General features: G+C 41.3%; 2 protein-coding genes across 6 annotated transcripts in view; one reads left to right on the top strand and one right to left on the bottom strand.

Annotated features, from left to right (window-relative positions):
* MTNR1A (melatonin receptor 1A) overlaps nucleotides 1-20,393 on the bottom strand; it is a 104,610-nt gene that overhangs the window by 3,222 nt on the left and 80,995 nt on the right. For 2 of the 5 annotated variants that reach the window (XR_009006556.1, XR_009006554.1), the window contains exon 1: nucleotides 149-259. The exons of 1 other annotated variant lie outside the window; for it this stretch is intronic. The gene's annotated coding sequence lies outside the window, so the exon portion shown is untranslated. 2 more of the 5 variants (XR_009006555.1, XR_009006557.1) reach the window with 2 other exon arrangements.
* Nucleotides 1,098-17,443, top strand: LOC102999883 (cytochrome P450 4V2). Its single transcript, XM_007173979.3, has 11 exons — nucleotides 1,098-1,311; nucleotides 5,952-6,064; nucleotides 6,456-6,541; nucleotides 7,331-7,521; nucleotides 7,918-7,987; nucleotides 9,455-9,581; nucleotides 11,533-11,718; nucleotides 14,468-14,570; nucleotides 15,375-15,509; nucleotides 15,603-15,782; nucleotides 17,015-17,443. The coding sequence occupies exons 1-11, from the start codon at nucleotides 1,098-1,100 to the stop codon at nucleotides 17,185-17,187; spliced, it is 1,578 nt and encodes a 525-aa protein (XP_007174041.2). The 3' UTR covers nucleotides 17,188-17,443.

Raw genomic sequence — 20,393 nt, 5'->3', positions numbered from 1 at the left:
AAACCAGCCCCTGGGCAGAAGCGGAGCACCCTTCTCACTGTCCTTACCTTTTCCTTCTGCAGCCTCAGAGGTTTGTCTTCTTTCCCTTTTGAGAGCACTCCACAACTACTGTCTCCTTATCAAAACCTCCCCTCCCAGCATCACTTACCTCCACCGCTTTCAGAGAACTCGACCTCCATCCTCTCCCCCCGCCCTTGTCTTGCTCTCTTGGGGTGCTAGCTTTTCTTGTTCCCGAAAATATTTTGAAAAATATTTGGATCACAACAACCTTACTCAACGCCCCTGTGTCGCAATCAGCCATCCGATGCAGACTGATAGCTGGTGTCCCTAAGGTCGTGTCCCTTAGGCTACTCTGGATGGAAGGAGGCAGCTGCCCGAATGACCCGGATGCGGAAGCCAGGACGCAACCCACCTCCGGGCGGGTAGGCAGCCTGCGCCAGCGGAGTGGACCGCGGGCAGACGTGCAAGGGAATGAGGTTAGGTACCCAGCCGGGAGAAACGAGCTCCAGAGGCTGAGTTTCAAACCAGATGCTTCTTTATTTCCACTTTAAAACATCCTGCGCACTCTAGCCTGAGTCGTCCCGTTCCCAGCAGAGGGGGGCCTATGAGCCGAAGCTCGGCCCCTCTGGCCCCAGGGCGCCTCTCCGTCACTAAGCCGCCTTCCATCTCACCTTCAGTATCCTCCCCACTCCATCCACTAACGTGCCGCCGTCTACAGCAGCGTGGCCTACAGAGCGCTCGTTTCCCGGACCTTCGTTTGCTGCTCGAAGCAAAGAGGCCGGTGACGTAGGCTTGGGCCGAGCCCCTAACAGCCCCCGCGGTGCCTTGTCGAGGAGCCTCGGAGGCCCCAACCTTGTCCCGAGAAGCAGGGCTGCCCCCGCTTCAGGGCGGCCGGGCCTGTGCCCACCTCCGGCCGCACGGGGAAGTGAGCGGGGCCGGCGACGCCTCCTGCTCCCGCCCGAGTTTCGAGAGGCCGGGAACTCCGCCCGGGGCCGGCGCCCTTGACCTCCCGGGGCTGCACCGCGCCCGCCGCCCCGAACACCCCGCCCCGCGGTCCCCGCAGTCTCAGTCCGGGTGCAGAGCGGCCCGCAGGCGCGATGCTGGCGCTGTGGCTGCTGAGCGTCGGGCAGAAGTTGCTGCTCTGGGGCGGGTTGTGCGCGGTCTCCCTGGCGGGCGCCATCCTCACCCTGAACCTCCTGCGGATGGCGGCGAGCTACGCGTGGACATGGCAGCGGATGCGTGCCGTCCCAACCTTGGAGGGCGCCTACCCCTTCCTGGGACACGCGCTGCTGTTAAAGCCGGACGCGAGAGGTAAGGGACCGCCGGCCATGTCCCCGTTCCAGGGATGGGGGCTCCCGACCTGCGCCGCGCCGCCGGCCTTCTTACAGCCTGGACACCAGGGCTTGAGGTGCTGATGCTGGGAGAGAGAAGGATTTGTCACCCGCTGGAGGATGGAGTCCCAGTTCTATCCAGTTTCCCTATGACACCTGGCAAAATTGCTAGTGCCCTCCGTTCCCAACGAACTTTTTCTTCGTGTACAGCATAGATTGCAGTATCTCTAAGCTTTTGTCCTTCTGCATTTTTGCTTCTTCTCTTCCCACCTCGTAGCTGCTCCTACCTCAGAACACTGCAGTCTTTGCTTCTGTCTTGGCTGTTAAAGCCTTAAAGGCATAAACTTCCCTGGAACAAGGCAAATCCTTATAACTTAGAAATCTCTCTATCTCTCTCTCTCTCTCTCCCCCTCTCTCTCCCTCTCTCTCCCTCTCTCTCCCTCTCTCTCCCTCTCTCCCTCTCTCCCTCTCTCTCCCTCTCTCTCCCTCTCTCTCCCTCCCCCTCCCTCCCCCTCCCTCCCTCTCCCTCCCTCTCCTTCCCTCTCCCTCTCTCCCCCCCTCCCGCTCTCCCTCTCTCCCCCTCCCCCTCCCTCCCTCCCTCTCTCTCTCTCTCCCCCCCTCCCTCTCTCTCCCTCTCTCCCTCTCTCTCCCTCCCTCTCCCTCCCCCTCCCCCTCCCTCCCTCCCCCTCCCTCCTCCTCCCCCTCCCTCCCTCTCCCTCCCCCTCTCTCTCTCTCTCTCTCTCCCCCCCACCTCCCTCTCCCTCCCTCTCCCTCCCTCTCCCTCTCTCTCCCCCTCTCACATTTATTTATATGAAAACCACATTTGTAAAATCATCTTGGATAATACTAAAAGCAGAGCTAACCTCCCCTTCTACCCTAAGGCTTTATAGTATTAAAAAATAATTATGTAGAAATATGGACCCTCCCATCCCCCCAAAAGAAACAATATACTTGAGGAGTCTCATCATATTCTTTTTGGGAATTTCTCTAAGAATTGAAATCTCTAGTGAATAAGACCTGTTTTAAAACAAACTGTGAGTTGATTGGAATATTTAACATAATTATCTTTGGAATTACTTTCTGAGTGAAGAGAATGACAGTGTACTGTCTTTTATAAAGGGACTTTTTAATCCGTCATACAAGTACTGGATTTTGGCAACAGGTAAACTTTTGCTCAATTTCCAGCTTTGCAACCAAGTTGTTAGATTTGGGGAAGTTGTTTGAAACTCTCTAAGTTAGAGGGGTTTTGTTTGTTTGTTTACCATTTACTTGTAAATGTAACTATATTACAGAGTAATTTTAAGGATGAAATTGAATTCATGTGGTTTCTAGATCACTATCTAGAACTTGGTTAGACTAAGTTAGTTAAAGTTGTCAATCAGCCATTTATTGAAGCCCTGCTTTGTGCCCAGCATTGAGGTCAGCAAAATTGGGGATATCAGAATATTCTGAGAAATATTCCCTGTTCTCAGCACCTTTGTCTCTTATACAGGAGGCTGTGCCTTTCATTTTGTGGCTACTGTCCAAATTCTGCCCTCAGTAATTCCACCTGGAGTATTGCAGTTGCTTTCCCATGAGCCCTTTGAACTCTAATCTCTTGCTTTTGCATCTATGTCAGCACCCGCCTTCCTCAGCTGCTACCTGCTACCTGCTATTGGACCTGATATCTTCAAACCACAGATTCAGACTTCCCTGTCTCCCCTGTCAGACCAGACCAAGGCAGGCAGTATATTAGCACGAAGCCGGATATTTTGATACTGTTGACCTGACCCAGCTCTTTTCATGGCAATGTTACCAACTGTCTTGACCAGAAGACATTTTGAAGAAGTGTGGTAATATGGTTAAGGTGGTGCATTCTGGGGTCTGACTACCTTGGGTACAAAGCCAGATTCCACCATTTACCAGCTCGGTGATATATTGGGCAAGTTGCTTAACTGTGCACAACTTCCTCAACTGTTTAATGACAGTAATAACAGCGTCCCTCCCCATGTAACTGTGGTGAGGCACAAAAGACATAATACACCTGAAACCTTGAGCACTAGATCTGACATATAATAACCTGCCATAGCAAGTAAATATGACATAATGAATGTTAATTATTTTAAGATTATTATTATTAGGTTTGGTGTGCAAAACGTGCAAACACTTACAAAAATCAAGACTATTGATTTAATTTTATATGCAGTGGACATCCCCAGCCTTAGCCCTTCTCCAACTTTGAACAACTTGCCCTGAAGCTCAGGGGTGGGTGAAGCTTAAGGATGGAAGAGGACCAGGGATGGACTGAGCACGTGCACATTTTTTGACATGGAAAAAGAGCTGAAGAGCTTAATGGTTCTGTTTTTTATGCCATACCAGATTTTCTCCTTACCCAAATTCCCACGTAAAAAAAAACCCTGTCAAAATCTCAAGCATCATATTACTAGCCTCACAGTGAGTTTGGGATGAATGCCACTGTTGTCAATCAGGCATTCCCATTGCCCAGGAGAAGCCCTGGATACCCATATGCCTCCCAACTAGCCTTCCCCTCCACAAAATTGGAAAGGAAGAAGTAAAACTGTTACTATTTGCAGATAACATGATATTATAGAAAACCCTAAAGACTTCAGCAAAAAAAAAGTATTAGAACTAATAAACTACTTCAGTAAAGTTGCAGGATACAAAATCAATATATAAAAATCAGTTATGTTTCTATACACTAATAATGAACTATCAGAAAGAGAAATTAAGAAAACAATCCCATTTACAATTGCATCAAAAAGAATAAAATACCTAGGAATAAATTTAACCAAGGAAGTAAAAAAGGTGTACACTGAAAACTATGAGACACTGCTGAAATAAATTGAATAAGACACAAATAAATGGAAAGATATTCCATGTTCATGGATTGGAAGAATTAATATTGTTAAAATTTCCATACTATCCAGAGCAATTCTCAGATTCAATGCAATCCCTATCAAGCTTTCAATGACGTTTGCCACAGAAATAGAATAGTACCAAATTTTGTATGGAATACAAATGACCTCAAATAGCCAAAGCAATTTTGAGAAAGAAGAACAAAACTGAAGGCATCACACTTCCTGATTTCAAGATATATTACAAAGCCATAGTAATCAAAACAGTATGGTATTGGCATAAATGCAGGCACATAGATCAATGGAACAGAATAGAAATGCAGAAATAAACAGATGGTGGTCAATTAATTTACCACAAAGGATCCAAGTATACATAATGGGGAAAGGACAGACTCTCAATAAATGGTGTTGGGAAAACTGGACAGACACTTGCAAAAGAATAAAACTGGACCACTATCTTACACCATGCATGATAATAACTCAAAATTGATTAAAGACTTAAGTGTAAGACCTGAAGCCATATACCTCATAGAAGAAAACATAAGTGGTAAGCTCCTTGATTTTTTGGATTTGACACCGAAAGCAAAGGCAACAAAAGCAAAAATAAACAATTGAGACTACATCAAATTAAAAAGCTTCTGCACAGCAAATAAAACCTTTAAGAAAATGAAAAGGAAACCTACAAAATGGGATACATGATTTTCAAATCATATATCTAATAAGGGGTTAATATCCAAAATGTATAAAGAACTCATACAACTCAATAGCAAAAAACCCTGAACAATCTCATTTAAAACTGGGCAGAGGGTCTGAATAGACATTTTCCCAAAGAAGGCATACAGATGACCAACAGATACATGAAAATGTGCTCAACATCACTACTCATCAGGGAAATGCAAATAAAAACCACAATAGGACTTCACCTCACACTTTTTAGAATGGCTATAATCAAAAAGACAAGAAGTAACAAATTTTGGCAAGAGAGAAGGGAACTCTTGAGCACTGTTGGTGAAAATGTAAATTGCTGCAGCCACTGTGGAAAACAGTATGGGGATTCCTCAAAACATTTAAACATTAAAAATTGAACTACCGTATGATCCCTCAGTTTCACTTCCAGGTATATATACCAAGAAAATGAAAACATTAACTTGAAAAGATATATGCACACCATGTACACTGCAGTATTATTTACAGTAGCAAAGACATGGAAGCAACCTAAGTGTCCATCACTGGACGAATGGATAAAATGTGGTACACACACACACACACACACACACAGAGGATTATTATTCAGTCATAAAAAAGAAGGAAATGTTGCCATTTGTGAAAACATGGATGAACCTTGAGGGCATAATGCTCAACGAAGTAAGTCAGACAAAGCAAGGCAAGTATTGTGTGATCTCACTTCTGTGTGGAATCTAAAACAACAACAACAACAACAAATATCTCTCTGGGAGATATTAAGTGACTTGTCCAAAGTAAAACAAAAACAAAACCCCCAAGGAACCAAAAGACACAATAAGGAACTTATTACAAAATTTTTGTCTTTTTAAAAACTTTTATTGGAGTATAGTTGATTTACAATGTTGTGTTAATTTCATGTGTACAGCAAAGTGAATCAGTTATACATATACATATGCCCACTCTTTTTTAGATTCTTTTCCCCTATAGGCCATTGCAGAGCACTAAATAGAGTTCCCTGTGCTGTATCCCTTAGACAAAATTCTTGTCTTGATTGAATTTAAGATTAAATATTTTCTCCCAGATTTTTTTCAGCAGATGATTCAGTACACTGAAGAACACCGACACCTGCCACTGCTGAAACTCTGGCTCGGGCCTATACCTGTGGTGTTCCTTTATAACGCAGAAAATGTGGAGGTGAGTATGTGGCAGATGTGATCAATATTCCACTGTCTGTCTGATGGTGTGGGAATCTCATTAGATGTGGTCATCCTCCGGATTCACCTGCCTCTCCCCTCTCCCCTCAAGAAATGACTCTGCTTGGTTCCTAGTTTGTGGCAGGAACCAGGAATCATCTTGGACATTTTCCTTCCTTTCAACTCCATTTAGTCCTCAAGACTGAATGACAATTATAAGTTCAAAACTCTAATTGCATTTCTTTGAGGCACAGGAATGAAAATGAATCACAGAGAAATAACAATTATAAAATCTTGCTTTAAAAAGTAGTTGTGTTCTAGCCAGGTGTTCTTATAACTGAAATCGTTTTGATGTCTATATCCCTCAATTTTTTTTTTTTTCTCTTTTAAAGGTAATTTTAACTAGTTCAAAGCACATTGACAAATCCTATATGTACAAGTTCCTAGAACCGTGGCTTGGCCTAGGACTTCTTACAAGGTACCTCAGTGGAAATTTGTAAAGCTGTCTTGTAGAAACAGTTACTTCTATGGGTAACTTGTTATTTCAGGAACTGACACAAGGTATTCTTCCAATAGCAAGATTGAGGTATTGGGAATTATGGGAGAAGCTGGAAGGAAAGGTCCAGCTAACAATGGGCCTTTGATAGATAGGGTGTATGGTAATCTCCAGCCACTATATTCAATAATGATAATCACTAGTGTTCCAAGAAAAATGAGGAGGTACTGATGTATGAATGGAGTAAAGCCAAGGATAGTTTGGGGAAGGGAAATCTTGAAAATATGAAAAAGGCAGTCACCCTCAGAGAAGTGAATCGAACACAGTAACCTCACTTCTTGAGTTGGCACCCAGAAACAGGACTCCGTCCTCTGAGAGAGGGCCTAGCAAGAGAAAGGCAGGACCCTGGTGGGGACTTTGGAGAATTCAAAGATAGTAGAGATTAAAGAAAATCATGGAGCAGTGGATCATCTGAGGGCTAAGATGTTGATAGAGGGGAGACAAATTCTAATTTTTAGAAACTCAGAGCTCAGAAATTTAGAAAAATTCTTAAATGTTTCCATTTTTAATGAATACTCTTCTAAACATTAGTAATATAGAACAGTATCCAAAATATTCACAACTATACATGAGTCTTTGTCATTCTGACCAAGGCATTTGAGAATCTGTAGATTAAGCTGTTTCAGGAGAACTTGATGATGACTATATTTATATTTTATTTGTTTCAGGTGTTGCTTGTTTTTTCTTTGTAACCGTGTATTTTATTTCTAGTACTGGAAACAAGTGGCGCTCTAGGAGAAAAATGTTAACACCCACTTTCCATTTTACAATTCTGGAAGATTTCTTAGATGTCATGAATGAACAAGCAAATATATTGGTTAATAAGCTTGAAAAATATGTTAACCAAGAAGCATTTAACTGCTTTTCTTACATCACTCTTTGTGCCTTAGATATAATCTGTGGTAAGTCTCACTGATTTATTTTTAAAGTTAGGATGTAAAGATAAAATGGCACAAATAGAAAATAACAGTCCATAGGGTGGGGCGGGGCGGGGGAGAAAGGACATTGGGTTCTTCTGGAAGGTCCTATTGCTAAATTAGCCACCTGAGAAGCAGCAGCCATTCATAGGACTTCGGACAAGCGGTCACTGAGCCAACATGACCAGAAGGTCCGAGGGAAGGAAGGGCAGGAACTGGGAGTAAGAGAAGCAGAAAATACAAGAGAAGAGAGAAAAGAACAATTCTACAATATATATGAACAGAACAGGACATAGCGTCTTTTATCAAGTGTCTGCCACTGGAAAATGTACCCAAGATATGTGCATGAATTGAATGGTTGCTTCTCACTATATTTTACAGAAACAGCTATGGGGAAGAACATTGGTGCTCAAAGCAACAATGATTCCGAGTATGTTCAAGCAGTTTATAGGTAAATGAAGTCCTAATTATTTCTAAAATTGTTATTGGGAATTCCCTAGCAGTCCAGTGGTTAGGACTCCACGCTTTCACTGTCGAGGGCCCAGGTTCTATCCCTGGCCAGGGAACTAAGGTCCCGCAAGCTGCATGGTGTGGCCCAAAAAAATAAAATAAAATTGTTATTGATCAGGGCTTTAAAAAATTCTTGCTAATAATTTGTCTGTACTGTAGCTTTTTCATCATTTCAAAGTGAAACATTATACTAAAAATTAACCTAATCATTTAAGCATATCTTTCCACAGTACAGGAATGGTTATAGCACATCCAGATTATGCAGTAATTTTAAATGACTATTTTATAATAGATCGAGAGATTACATTATGATGCTAAGTGATAAAAGAAAGACATACTTTTTTTGTAGTTTGATAACCACTAGGTATAAAAAAATTATTCATAGAAAAAGCTAGGAGATACTATACCAAAATGTTAGCTGCGGTTATTATTATTTTGTGTGTGTGCTCTCTTATTGTGTTTTGGTTTTGTTGTGATTCATTCTCCTTTCCTATATTTTCTGCACTGAGTATGTATTATTTAATTGAAATAATCAACTTTACTTTTAAAATTGCTTGTGATTATTCAGCTATTAAGAGGCAGGGCCAGGATTTGATTCAATGTATCCTATCTTTAAGTCCATGGCTCATTTCACTTCATCTTAACAACTACTTGTTGAGCATCTATAATCTGCCATTCGCTGCACAAGGTACTGACTAGTTTTATATGGGCACATGAAACAGAATAGCAGGGGAGACAGGCGTTGAAGCAAATGAATATAAACTTATAAATTATAATTGCTTAGAAAGAAAAGATCAAGTTGATAGGAGAGAGGAAAACAGGGATGTGTTTTACAGATTGCGTGGTCAGGAAAGGTCTTCTCTGAGGAATTGGCATCTAAGCTGGTCATGAAGGAGGAGATCGTGTAGAGGTCTTTCTGCTTCTCACTGGGAATAATGAGGGTGGTGCTCGTGACAGCTGTGTGACAGATGGGTATTTAATGAGCACTTTTCCGTGGAAGAGGGCAGCCAGTTGTTTACTGGCACTACGGAGGAGTGAGCAAGCAAATGAGTGGACATTATAAAGAGGCAGATTTCATATCAGCTTGTGGTACAAGAGCCACAGGCAGCCTGGGGTGGTCAAGAACTCTCCCTGGAGAAAAAGAAGCAGAGATCAGATGACCAATTAGTATGGATGTTTTATAACAGATTCTTCATTCCTCTAAAGAACCCATTAAATGTTTAAGCTTCACTGGATGTGTAATACCCCATGCCTTCATTGTTGAGTGTAAAGCCTGGATCTTAGCAGCCTCTAAGACGAATCATTATCATCCCTACATATTACCCTCATTGAGAGTGGGCATCAATTGGGTGCTCAAGAAATACACATTTTCAGTGTATCAGCTGATGTGTTTTTATCCTATTTATAGGATGAGTGACTCAATACATCAAAGAATGAAGATGCCCTGGCTCTGGCTTGACCTTTTGTTCTTTATATTTAAAGATGGATGGGAACACAAAAGGAGCCTAAAAATCCTACATAATTTTACCAAAAACGTAAGCCCTTGATTTTTTAAATTGTGATAAAATATACACAACATAAAATTTACCATTAATTGCACTCACAGTGTTCTGAAACCATCACCACTCTCCATTTCTAGATCTTTTATACGTCCAAGATTTTTATGCTGTGTTAACATACCCTGGAGCCTGTGTCTCATAAAATAAAAGTTGAATAATAATGGAAAGAAGGAGACGGTGTGATTACATTTTAATTATGTACTCACCAAATATTAATTAAACACTTGTTAGGTGCCAAACACTGTACCAAGTGTTAAAGACATAGCAATAAGTAAGATATGTATGTCCCCTAAAAGAGGTTAGTCTAGTAGAGGAGGTTGTCTATTAAAAAAATTACAAAATGTGATACGAACTATAAATATTTATTAACAACCAGGGTGCTATGTTGAATGAATAAAGAGGAGGGGATCCGTGTTATGAGAGTCTTATGGCAAATGTTTGGATTAGGCAGTAGCTTTCAAAGGCAAAGGGCATTTATAGCAGTATCTCAACTTGAAAAAGATTAAAATTAACTAGATGTCACTATTTTACTTCCAATTAAAAAATAACAAGGAGATAGTGATATTGTTTCAGATATAAGATGTCAGTCTTGTGTTAAACATGTGCTTTTGACAAAGCAATATTTAATTGAAAATATACATCAAATTATGATTTAAATGTACTGATAAAAGTACCAATTTAAATATGTTCTCTCTTTGCTGTCAATCTCGGCTTCAGCTATATCGGCATTGCTCCCTTACAGTGAGGTACAGCCTGTCACCAACAGATCACGTGTTTCCCCGTCAGGAAATGGTGGATGAATGAGGTGTTGGATTCAGGACAGAGTTACCTCCACTACTGGGCAGTAGGCGAATGACCAAAGTTTTCCTCAAATTACATGCGTTACTATCAATATCAATAATTAATGAATTCCAAATTGGATGGACAATATTATTTATTTAATAAATATTGAAAATTGCATACTGAGTGCCAGGCCCTAGGGGGTTCCCCCGAGAATGAAAGGAGATATGGTGTTTTGTCCTCAAAGCACTTAGGATCTATTCATTCAAATCACTTAGTAGCAGGTTTGGTCAATTGCCTGATAGGAGAAGAAAGTTGAAATGTATAGCCACATTAAGTTTATGGGCTTTAATTCTTTTATTCATTCAGAAAAGATCTAAGGGACGTCCTTAAAATGCCAGGCAGTGTTCTAAGGGTTGGAATTATATCAATGAACAAAGACAAATTTGCTGCCACATGGATGGTACATTCATGCAGTATATTATATAGCAAGTATACGGTAATGTCAGGTGGTAAGTGAAATGGAAGAAAAATAAAGTAAGGTTAGGAAGATAGTGAGTGCAAGGGACCAGGTTAGCAGTGATCCGGGAGGGTCTTCCTGATGGTGCGAGAAGGGGCCAAGACCTCAAGAGGAGGGAGGGAGGGAGTCAGCCACACTGGCATCTGAAGAAAGAGAAATCTAGGCAGCAGGAACAGCAAGCACAGAGGGTGAGCTGACTGATCAGCCTGCTGTTTCTTTCCTCCAGTGCAGCCTGTAATGAGAGCAATCCGTAATTTGTCTATTGTATAATGATTGCATTCTCTCCACCACCTAAGCTTTTTCTCATTAGCTCATCCAAATCCCTAGGGCACCACTTAGGGGACTACTAACTCTATTCCCGCGTTGGAAAGATGGCAGGAATAGCACTTGAATATTCTGAATTTGTCTGACATTAAATTTGTTTTTAAAAGTCTTATCAAATAATGCCCTAAAATGTTAACAGGAAGCTTTACTATATTTTCCACAAGAACCTAAGTTATTGTTGAGTTAGAACAGGAAAGGTTTAGAAAAAATCCATGAAAGAAGCTAGTTTATTTTCATAAGAAAATATATTATGAGGCTACATCAAATTCCAAACAAGAGCATATGATTGTTTGAATCGTACAGGTCATCACTGAACAGGCCAATGAAATGAAGAGACATGAAGAAGGTAGAAGTAATGACAAGGACTTTCCTCCACACAATAATAAACGCAGGGGTTTTCTTGACTTGCTTTTAAATGTGACTGATGACCAAGGGAACAAGCTGAGTTATGAAGAGATTCGAGAAGAAGTTGACACCTTTATGTTTGAGGTATTTTATCTCATCACGTTATTTTCGGGTATCATTAAACAAATTGCAGTTATTTTCTAGAATCTTTAGCATCATTTTTAAAAGTTTATTCAAGTTTTAAAGTAGCTTCATATAACTGAGGATGAGTCGCTGCATTATAATTAGAAATTACAAAATGTAAGAACCTGATTAAGTACCAGATCAGCTTTCTTCTTCAGAAAAAGCCTTTGACTCGTGGTGAGTATAGCACTAGACACATTGTTTTCTCAGGAAAACCTAAAACCCATTGGATTTTTCCAAGTAGAAAAGAAGTCAGAAATTGCTCTCATTCCCTATATTGCTTCATGCTTTTTAAAAATCTCTGAAACCCACAAGTCTGTCTTTTCACTACCTCCTTTTTGAAGTTCTAGCAAAGGAGTGCTTAGCTCCTGCTTTGAGCTGCCCAAACTAGAGAAGATAGCAAGAGCCCTCCGACAGAGAATTTAACTAGTTTGTGATTCTAAAGGGATTTCTGACCTTCAAATAATGAAAAGAAAGATGCAGTTTTTACAAAAGGTAATTCTAGCATTATTAAATATTACAGAGTGAATCTCTCAGTGTGTGGATTGCCAAATAAAGTGAAGAAATGGTTTTAAAAAGCACCCTGTGGTAATATCCTGGAAGTGGAGGAAAGTGAAGGGCATATGTAGTGTTGGATGGTGTACACGCCAGCCATGGATGGTGTGAGCAGCCCTGCTTGCAGGCACCTGGGTACAGTGTACCTCTGGGTATACTGCCAGAGCGCACGTTCTCCCGGGGGCACAGTGTAGGAAAGCAAGCTGTGTCGGGTCCCTAGACCCGAGTTCTCATTCTGGCTCCATGCTGACTAGCCTTATGAGGCGGTGCCAATCATCTCAGATCTCTGTCACCGCTTCCCTGTGTATAAAATAGAGAGATGGATTAGATCAGTGGTTTTAAACATCTTTTTTAAGCTGAGCGCTTCGTTGAAAAGAAATTTTATGCAGAAAATGGACATCTAAATTAGCTAAAAAGTGGAGCGGTGTTAAGCTGGGGTCTCTGGGGCCAAATCCCACCTCTAACCTGTACTAGAGGTGGGACCTCCGGTAACTCATGGAGCCTTTCTGGGCTTTGGTGTGCTCTTTGTTATAGTACGGGCCTCACAGGATAATTATAAGGATTAGATGAATGATTTTTTAAAGCGCACGAAGAATCTTGCCTGGCACATGGGAAGTGTGTGGTGGATATTGGCTATTATCATTTGATGTTAAAGTGGAGAGACTGTGTCACATCTCCACCCTGCATACACACGTACACACAGACGCCCACATACATACACTCTCATGCACACGTGCACGTGCACCCACACATCCTTCTCCTACCAAAAACCTCTCACTTTCATGAAAACAACTGGAATAATGATCTCTTTCTTCCAGCTCTAACACTGTTTGAAATTCTAAGTTTTTTCTTCTTTGCATCAAATAGGAGACACACCTCGTATGATTATAATATTGTGACCTCCTCCATAAAGAGGTTGCAGGTTATTACGACCACACCTTTCCTGCCCCAGGTGCTGACCACTGGATACTAAGGTTTCTGCCCCTGCCCTGTCCCACCAGCCTGCTTCTATAAACTGTGTGCTTTGTGCTTTGCTTAGTCCTGCTTTCTTCAGGTAGCAGACACGTGGAAGTAGGAAGTTCAGCAGACATCTCTTACACATTTAAATCAGGCTTCCGCTTATAAATTCAAGAGAAGTTATTAAGAATTATTTAGCAAGAGCACTTCCTCCTGTGACTTTGGTAAACAACTGAGTGAAATGGACCAGATCTGGTCCAGAGCGCAGGGTAGTTTCTGTGAAGGAACAGCAAGCCTGAGAAGAGGCAATGACACCAATATCAGAGACTTGGAAAATATATTTGTTAAAAAATTGCAGAATAAACCTCAAACAATTCAACTTAGAAGCTGTTTTATGAAGCAAGTGCTTTGGAGATTTCTGCCCAGAGAAAGAAAAATTATAACCATCACTTGTGTTGCGTAGGGAAAATGGAAAAGTAAGAACTTCCATAGAGGAAACAATTTGTTTTCTGTTTAGTTCCCCTAAAAGTCTTATTCATAGAGTTATAATATTATTACTGATTTTCCAAACTTTATTTTTCTGCAGAACTCCTGTAAAAAATAATTCTTAGTCTGTTTTTAATCTCTAAGATGTAAATATCTGTATCAAGTATTTCACAGAGTTTTTCTGAAGGATAATTGAATTAGTTTCTGCACAGTACTTAGTATTTTGCCTAAAGCTCAGCAAGTATTATGGGAGGCTATTTATCAACTTCCTGACATGCAAGATGTTACCCAGAACCACACATAGACACCCTGGTGTCCAGGGTTGACAGGTAAAGCCTACCTTACAAATGCTAGAAGGTGGAGGAGTACAGATCTGGTAAACTGGCTCATAAAAGTCAGACTCTTTCCCCTTAAAAACAGTCTAGAGCACCTAGTTCCCTTGGAAGGCCCCCTTATTAGCACAGCCTAGCCACTTCTCATCACGTATGCAGCTCTGTGTAGTGTGGAAATACCTATCTAAGCATGAACCTCCCCTTTGAAGGGGTTGTTTTCTTTGTTTGTTTCTCACCAAGGTCAGATACTGTACCAAATTAATTTATTCTGTTTGGAGCTGCAGTGCAGCTGTCAAATCCAGAGACAATTCAAAATAGAGTTCTCTCTTCTAATCTTCGCAATACTACTCCGCTAAGTTATTTTTTCCTTACATTTGTAGGGTCACGATACGACCGCAGCTGCAATAAACTTGTCCTTATATCTATTGGGTTCGTATCCAGAAGTCCAGCAAAAAGTGGACAATGAACTGGAGGAAGTGTTTGGTATGTTTTGTCCCTTCACTAGTTACGCTGTGGGTACCACGTCCATGGAAGCAAGTGTTGTTCTTGCTCATGAAGGATAGACAGCAGGACCTGTTCTAAAGATACAGCAATAAGCGGGAAGTCTCCCCTATGGGATCCCTTCCAGTCCCAGTCTTCTTAGCAAAGCCTTATTCATCACTTACAGAATACAGGCATTTGCTAATTGCATGGCATGTGACTGCACTGGGCTAGATGCTGGGGATGCACAGATAAATGTTACTGTCCTCAAGCATCTCACTTAATAGATGAAGCAGACATATCTACATAAAGCATTGAGTCATGGGGTCAAGGAAAACTTTCATACAGCATTGCATCTGGCCACAAGTGAGAGAAAAGATGCATTAAGCTGGTAGGACAAACTTTTCTATTACACAACCAGCAGTCCGCAGGTAAGCTGTCCTAGGCTGATGCCAGCAGTGATGTCATTGGAGTCCCAGCACCCCAAAAGGAAACTCTGTCCCATTAATCAGCCACTCTCCTCTCTTCCCGCAGCCCCTGGCAACTGCTAAGTTACTGTCTGTCTCTATGGATTTACTACCTGTTCTGAATACTTCCTATAAGTGGAATCCCACAACATGTGACCATTGGTGTCTGGTTTCTTTTACTGAACATATCTCATTTTATTTTGATTATGGGTAATACTAGAAATTCTACTTTAGCTGTAGGTATTTAACGTGTTTTGATGCATGTATTCTTCTTCAATGTCCCATCCCCCAAGCTCAAATAATCCTTTCCTTGTTATCTCATGTATTTACCTAAAACCAGGGAGATCTGATCGTCCTGCTACCTTAGATGACCTGAAGAAACTTAAATATCTGGAATGTGTTGTTAAAGAGAGCCTTCGCCTTTTTCCTTCTGTTCCTTTCTTTGCCCGTAATCTTAATGAAGACTGTGAAGTTGGTAAGAATTCTATAATTTGAATAGGAGGGAGAGTGGATTATTTTAATGTCTGTCTTGCTCCATCCTCATGGCCTATTGACTACTTCTTGACAGCGGGTTACAAAATCGTGAAAGGCTCTCAAGTAATCATCATGCCCTATGCACTGCACAGAGATCAAAGGTACTTCCCCAATCCTGAGGAATTCAAGCCAGAACGGTTCTTCCCCGAGAATTCGAAAGGACGTCATTCATACGCATATGTGCCCTTCTCTGCTGGACCTCGAAACTGTATAGGTTTGTATCCGTCAGAACTTGTTTGACCTTTCAGGCCTGCAGAGTAGGGGGTTTCACACAAAAATTTCTTGAGATGTAGCAGCCCATAGGCAACTGTCTTTTAAAAAAACTGGCTTCCTCTTCCCTCCACTTTACTATACATTATTGTTTTAAAATATGACTGTCATAAAGTGTATTAGTTTGCTAGGGCAGCCATAACAAGGTACCACACACTGGGTGGCTTAAACCACAGGAATTTATTTTCTCCCAATTCTGAAGCTAGAAATCCAAGACTCAGGTATCAGCAGGATTGGTAATAAATACCTGCTTAGCTTGTAAATGGTCTTCTTCTCCCTATCTCCCTACATGGTCTTTCCTCTGTGTGCGTCTGTGTCGTAATCTCTTCTTTTTATAGGGACCTCCAGTCAGATTGGATTAGGGTCCACCCATCTGATTATTTTATTTTATTTTTGACCATTTTAATTTAATTACTTCTTTAACGTTCCCATCTCCAAATAGTCATATTCTGAGATACTGAGGTTTAGGACTTCAACCTATGAATTTGGGGGGACACAATTTAGCCCATAACATAAAGCATAAATAGTTTCATGGTAGAGTTTGAAAATGTTGTAGCTTTTAGATTAAAATAGAACATACTTCATACGATACAAAACTTATTTATAACAATTAGTTATGTTTAGCATAATTTCTGTGTTTGTTGATTTTAAGAACTGCATTTTGCAAAACCAAAACACAAAATGCTTACCACAAGGCCAGCTGAAGTGCTTAAGCAAAGTGAATGCACATCACCGTGCATTATAAACACTTTCAGCTTCAGAATCTCTAGCATTTTATCATTTATGTAAATGCAGACATTCATAAATTAAGGCCAGATTTAAATGGATGAGTCTGACGCTTATTTAATACCTCTAGAGTAAATTAAATTTAAGTTAAAGGCCCAAATAAGAAATCAGTCGAGAGTAGTGATTCTCATGCTTAAACGAGCCCAGGATTCATCTCACGTTTTGCTAAAATACAAATGCCTGGCCCACTTCAGCTGTTCAGATGCACTGGGTGGGAACAGGAAGGGCACTCAAGAATCTTCATGTTTTACAAGCATCCTAGGTGATTCTGATTCTCCCAGGGCCCACTGCGAAAATATAAAATTGCTTGCTTCCTCTAATCGGACTTGTGATTTCTCACATTTGAGATATATCTATCATTAAAGTGTTGCTATTTACATTAATTTGAAGGTCAAAAGTTTGCCATGATGGAAGAAAAGACCATTCTTTCCTGCATCCTGAGGCATTTTTGGGTAGAATCCAACCAAAAAAGAGAAGAACTTGGTCTGGCAGGAGAACTGATTCTTCGTCCAAGTAACGGCATCTGGATCAAGTTGAAGAGGAGAAACACAAATGAATCCTAACTATACTATTGGGCTGCTCTCTTACCACAAAAAGGTCTTTCTTTAAAGGAAGCTTTGCATTTACAGTTCTTAGATCATGAACTCAATATTCTTAATCCCTGAACCTAATTTTTTTCTTGTCCCCACTTACCTTGGGGTCAAGTCTACCAAAGCGAGAGTTTTCATATCTCCATCACCATCATAGCTCTGACCCCTGGTCTTGATACCAAAAGTAAACTGATGACTGTACCCAAATAAATGCATAAAAGCTTCTCAACAGAGGGATCCACAGGCCAATCCAATTTCAATCAATGGGCCCAAAGGATATAATTTAATTGAAGTTCCAGAATATTTTTAAGGTATTCTTGTAGACTCAGGAACATATACATGCATGTATATATATACATTTGTTTGAAAAGGGTGAGTAATTAAGTACTTAGACATAAGGAGCTTAAGTTTCAAGAATTGTATCAGTGGCATCAATTATGAGAAGACTAACCATTATGATACTTTTCAGATTTAATCTTCTACAGCAGATCATTTATAAGTTGACTCAGAGGTTCTGTTCCTATTTCCCTTTGGACGGTGTACTTGTAGCCTTCCTTTCATTCCTCAGAGCATCACAATTACCTTTTTATATCATGTGTTACTGGAAGAGATTCCTCTTGGTAATCTCCCGTCCCTCACAGTGATTCAGGGAGTTGATTTATGGCTTTTGGAGCTCGAAGGACCTTAGAGTTTATTAAGTTATGCCGTGGGCTCTCCCTATCCACGAATTCTGAATCCATGTATTCAATGAATGGCTGATCGAAAATATTTGAAAAAAAATTCCAGAAAGTTCCAAAAAGCAAAGCTATTTACATAGCATTTACATTGTATTAGGTATTATAAGTAATCTAGAGATGATTTAAAGTATACAGTTGGAGGTTCAAGATGGTGGAGTAGAAGGACGTGCACTCACTCCCTCTTGCGAGAGCACCAGACTCACAACTAACTGCTGAACTGTCATCGACAGGAAGACACTGGAACTCACCAAAAAAGATACTCCACATCCAAAGACAAAGGAGAAGCCTCAATGAGACGGTAGGAAGGGCACAATCACAATAAAATCAAATCCCATAACTGCTGGGTGGGTGACTCACAAACTGGAGAACAGTTACACCACAGAAATCCACCCACTGGAGTGAAGGTTCTGACCCCACGTCAGGCTTCCCAACCTGGGGGTCCAGCAACAGGAGGAGGAATTCCCAGATAATCAGATTTGAAGGCTAGTGGGATTTGATTGCAGGACTTCAACAGGAATGGGGAAACAGAGACTCCACTCTTGGAGGGCACACACAAAGTAGTGTGCACATCAGCACCCAGGGGAAGGAGCAGTGACCCCATAGGAGACTGAATCAGACCTACCTGCTAGTGTTGGAGGGTCTCCTGCAGAGGTGGGGGGTGGCTGTGGCTTACTGTAGGGACAAGGACACTGGCAGCAGAAGTTCTGGGAAGTACTCCTTGGCATGAGCCCCCCAGAGTCCACCATTAGCCCCACCAAAGGGCCTGCAGGCTCCAGTGCTGGGTTGCCTCAGGCCAAACAACCAAGGGAGGGAACTCAGCCCCACCAAATAGCAGACAAGCAGATTAAAGTTTTACTGAGCTCTGCACACCAGAGCAACACCCAGATCTACCCACCACCAGTCCCTCCCATCAGGAAACTTGCACAAGCCTCTTAGAGAGCCTCACCCACCAGAGGGCAGACAGAAGTAAGAAGAACTACAATCCTGCAGCCTGTGGAACGAAAACCACATTCACAGAAAGACAGACAAAATGAAAAGGCAGAGGGCTATGTACCAGATGAAGGAACAAGATAAAACCCCAGAAAAACAATTAAATGAAGTGGAGATAGGGAACCTTCCAGAAAAAGAATTCAGAATAGTGATAGTGACGATGATCCAGGACCTCGGAAAAAGAATGGAGGCAAAGATCCAGAAGATGCAAGAAATGTTTAACAAACACCTAGAAGATTAAAGAACAAACAAACAGAGATGAACAATATAATAACCGAAAGGAAAAATACACTAGAAGGAATCAATAGCAGAAAAACTCAGGCAGAAGAACAGAGAAGTGACCTGGAAGACAGAATGGTGGAATTCACTGCCATGGAACAGAATAAAGAAAAAAGAATGAAAAGAAATGAAGACAGCCTAAGAGACCATTGGGACAACATTAAACGCACCAACATTTGCATTATAGGGGTCCCAGAAGGAGAAGAGGGAGAGAAAGGACCCAATAAAATATTTGAAGAGATTATAGTCGAAAACTTCCCTAATGTGGGAAAGGAAATAACCACCCAAGTCCAGGAAGCACAGAGAGTCCCAGGCAGGATGAACCCAAGGAGAAACATGGTGAGACACATAGTAATCAAATTGACAAGAATTAAAAACAAAGAAAAATTATTAAAAGCAACAAGGGAAAAATGACAAATAAAATACAAGGGAACTCCCATAAGGTTAACAGCTGATTTCTCAGCAGAAACCCTACAAGCCAGAAGGGAGTGGCATGATATATTTAAAGTGACATACAATGGAAAAAAGACAGTCTCTTCAATAAGCGTTGCTGGGAAAACTGGACAGCTACACGTAAAAGAATGAAATTAGAATGCTCCCTAACACCATACACAAAAATAAACTCAAAATGGATTAAAGACCTAAATGTAAGACCAGACACTATAAAACTCCTAGAGGAAAACATAGGAAGAACACTCTCTGACATAAATCACAGCAAAATCTTTTTTGACCCACCTCCTAGAGTAATAGAAATAAAAACAAAAATAAACAATTAGGGGGCTTCCCTGGTGGCACAGTGGTTAAGAATCCTCCTGCCAATGCAGGGGACACAGGTTCCAGCCCTGGTCTGGGAAGACCCCACATGCCGCGGAGCAACTAAGCCTGCGTGCCACAACTACCGAGCCCGTGTGCCATAACTACTGAAGCCCATACACCTACAGCCCATGCTCCACAACAAGAGAAGCCACTGCAATGAGAAGCCCACGCACCACAATGAAGAGTAAGCCCCGCTCGCCGCAACTAGAGAAAGCCCATGCACAGCAACAAAGACCCAACACAGCCAAAAATAAATAAATAAATTTATTAAAAACAAACAGACAAAAAAACCAGATGGGACCTAATGAAACAAAAGCTTTTGCACAGCAAACTATAAACAAGACGAAAAGACAACCC

Source organism: Balaenoptera acutorostrata, chromosome 21 (assembly GCF_949987535.1).
Source record: "Balaenoptera acutorostrata chromosome 21, mBalAcu1.1, whole genome shotgun sequence".
Taxonomy (NCBI): domain Eukaryota; kingdom Metazoa; phylum Chordata; class Mammalia; order Artiodactyla; family Balaenopteridae; genus Balaenoptera; species Balaenoptera acutorostrata.
Note: the sequence above shows the minus strand (reverse complement) of the source record. Positions and strands in the feature narration are given on the sequence as shown.

Bases quoted from the DNA above. Each gene is read 5' to 3' on its own strand.
- LOC102999883 (XM_007173979.3), top strand. From the start codon at position 1,098: ATGCTGGCGCTGTGGCTGCTGAGCGTCGGGCAGAAGTTGCTGCTCTGG. The intron at 1,312-5,951 runs GTAAGGGACCGC...ATTTTCTCCCAG, and splicing joins GTTAAAGCCGGACGCGAGAG to ATTTTTTTCAGCAGATGATT. The intron at 15,783-17,014 runs GTTTGTATCCGT...ATTAATTTGAAG, and splicing joins TGGACCTCGAAACTGTATAG to GTCAAAAGTTTGCCATGATG.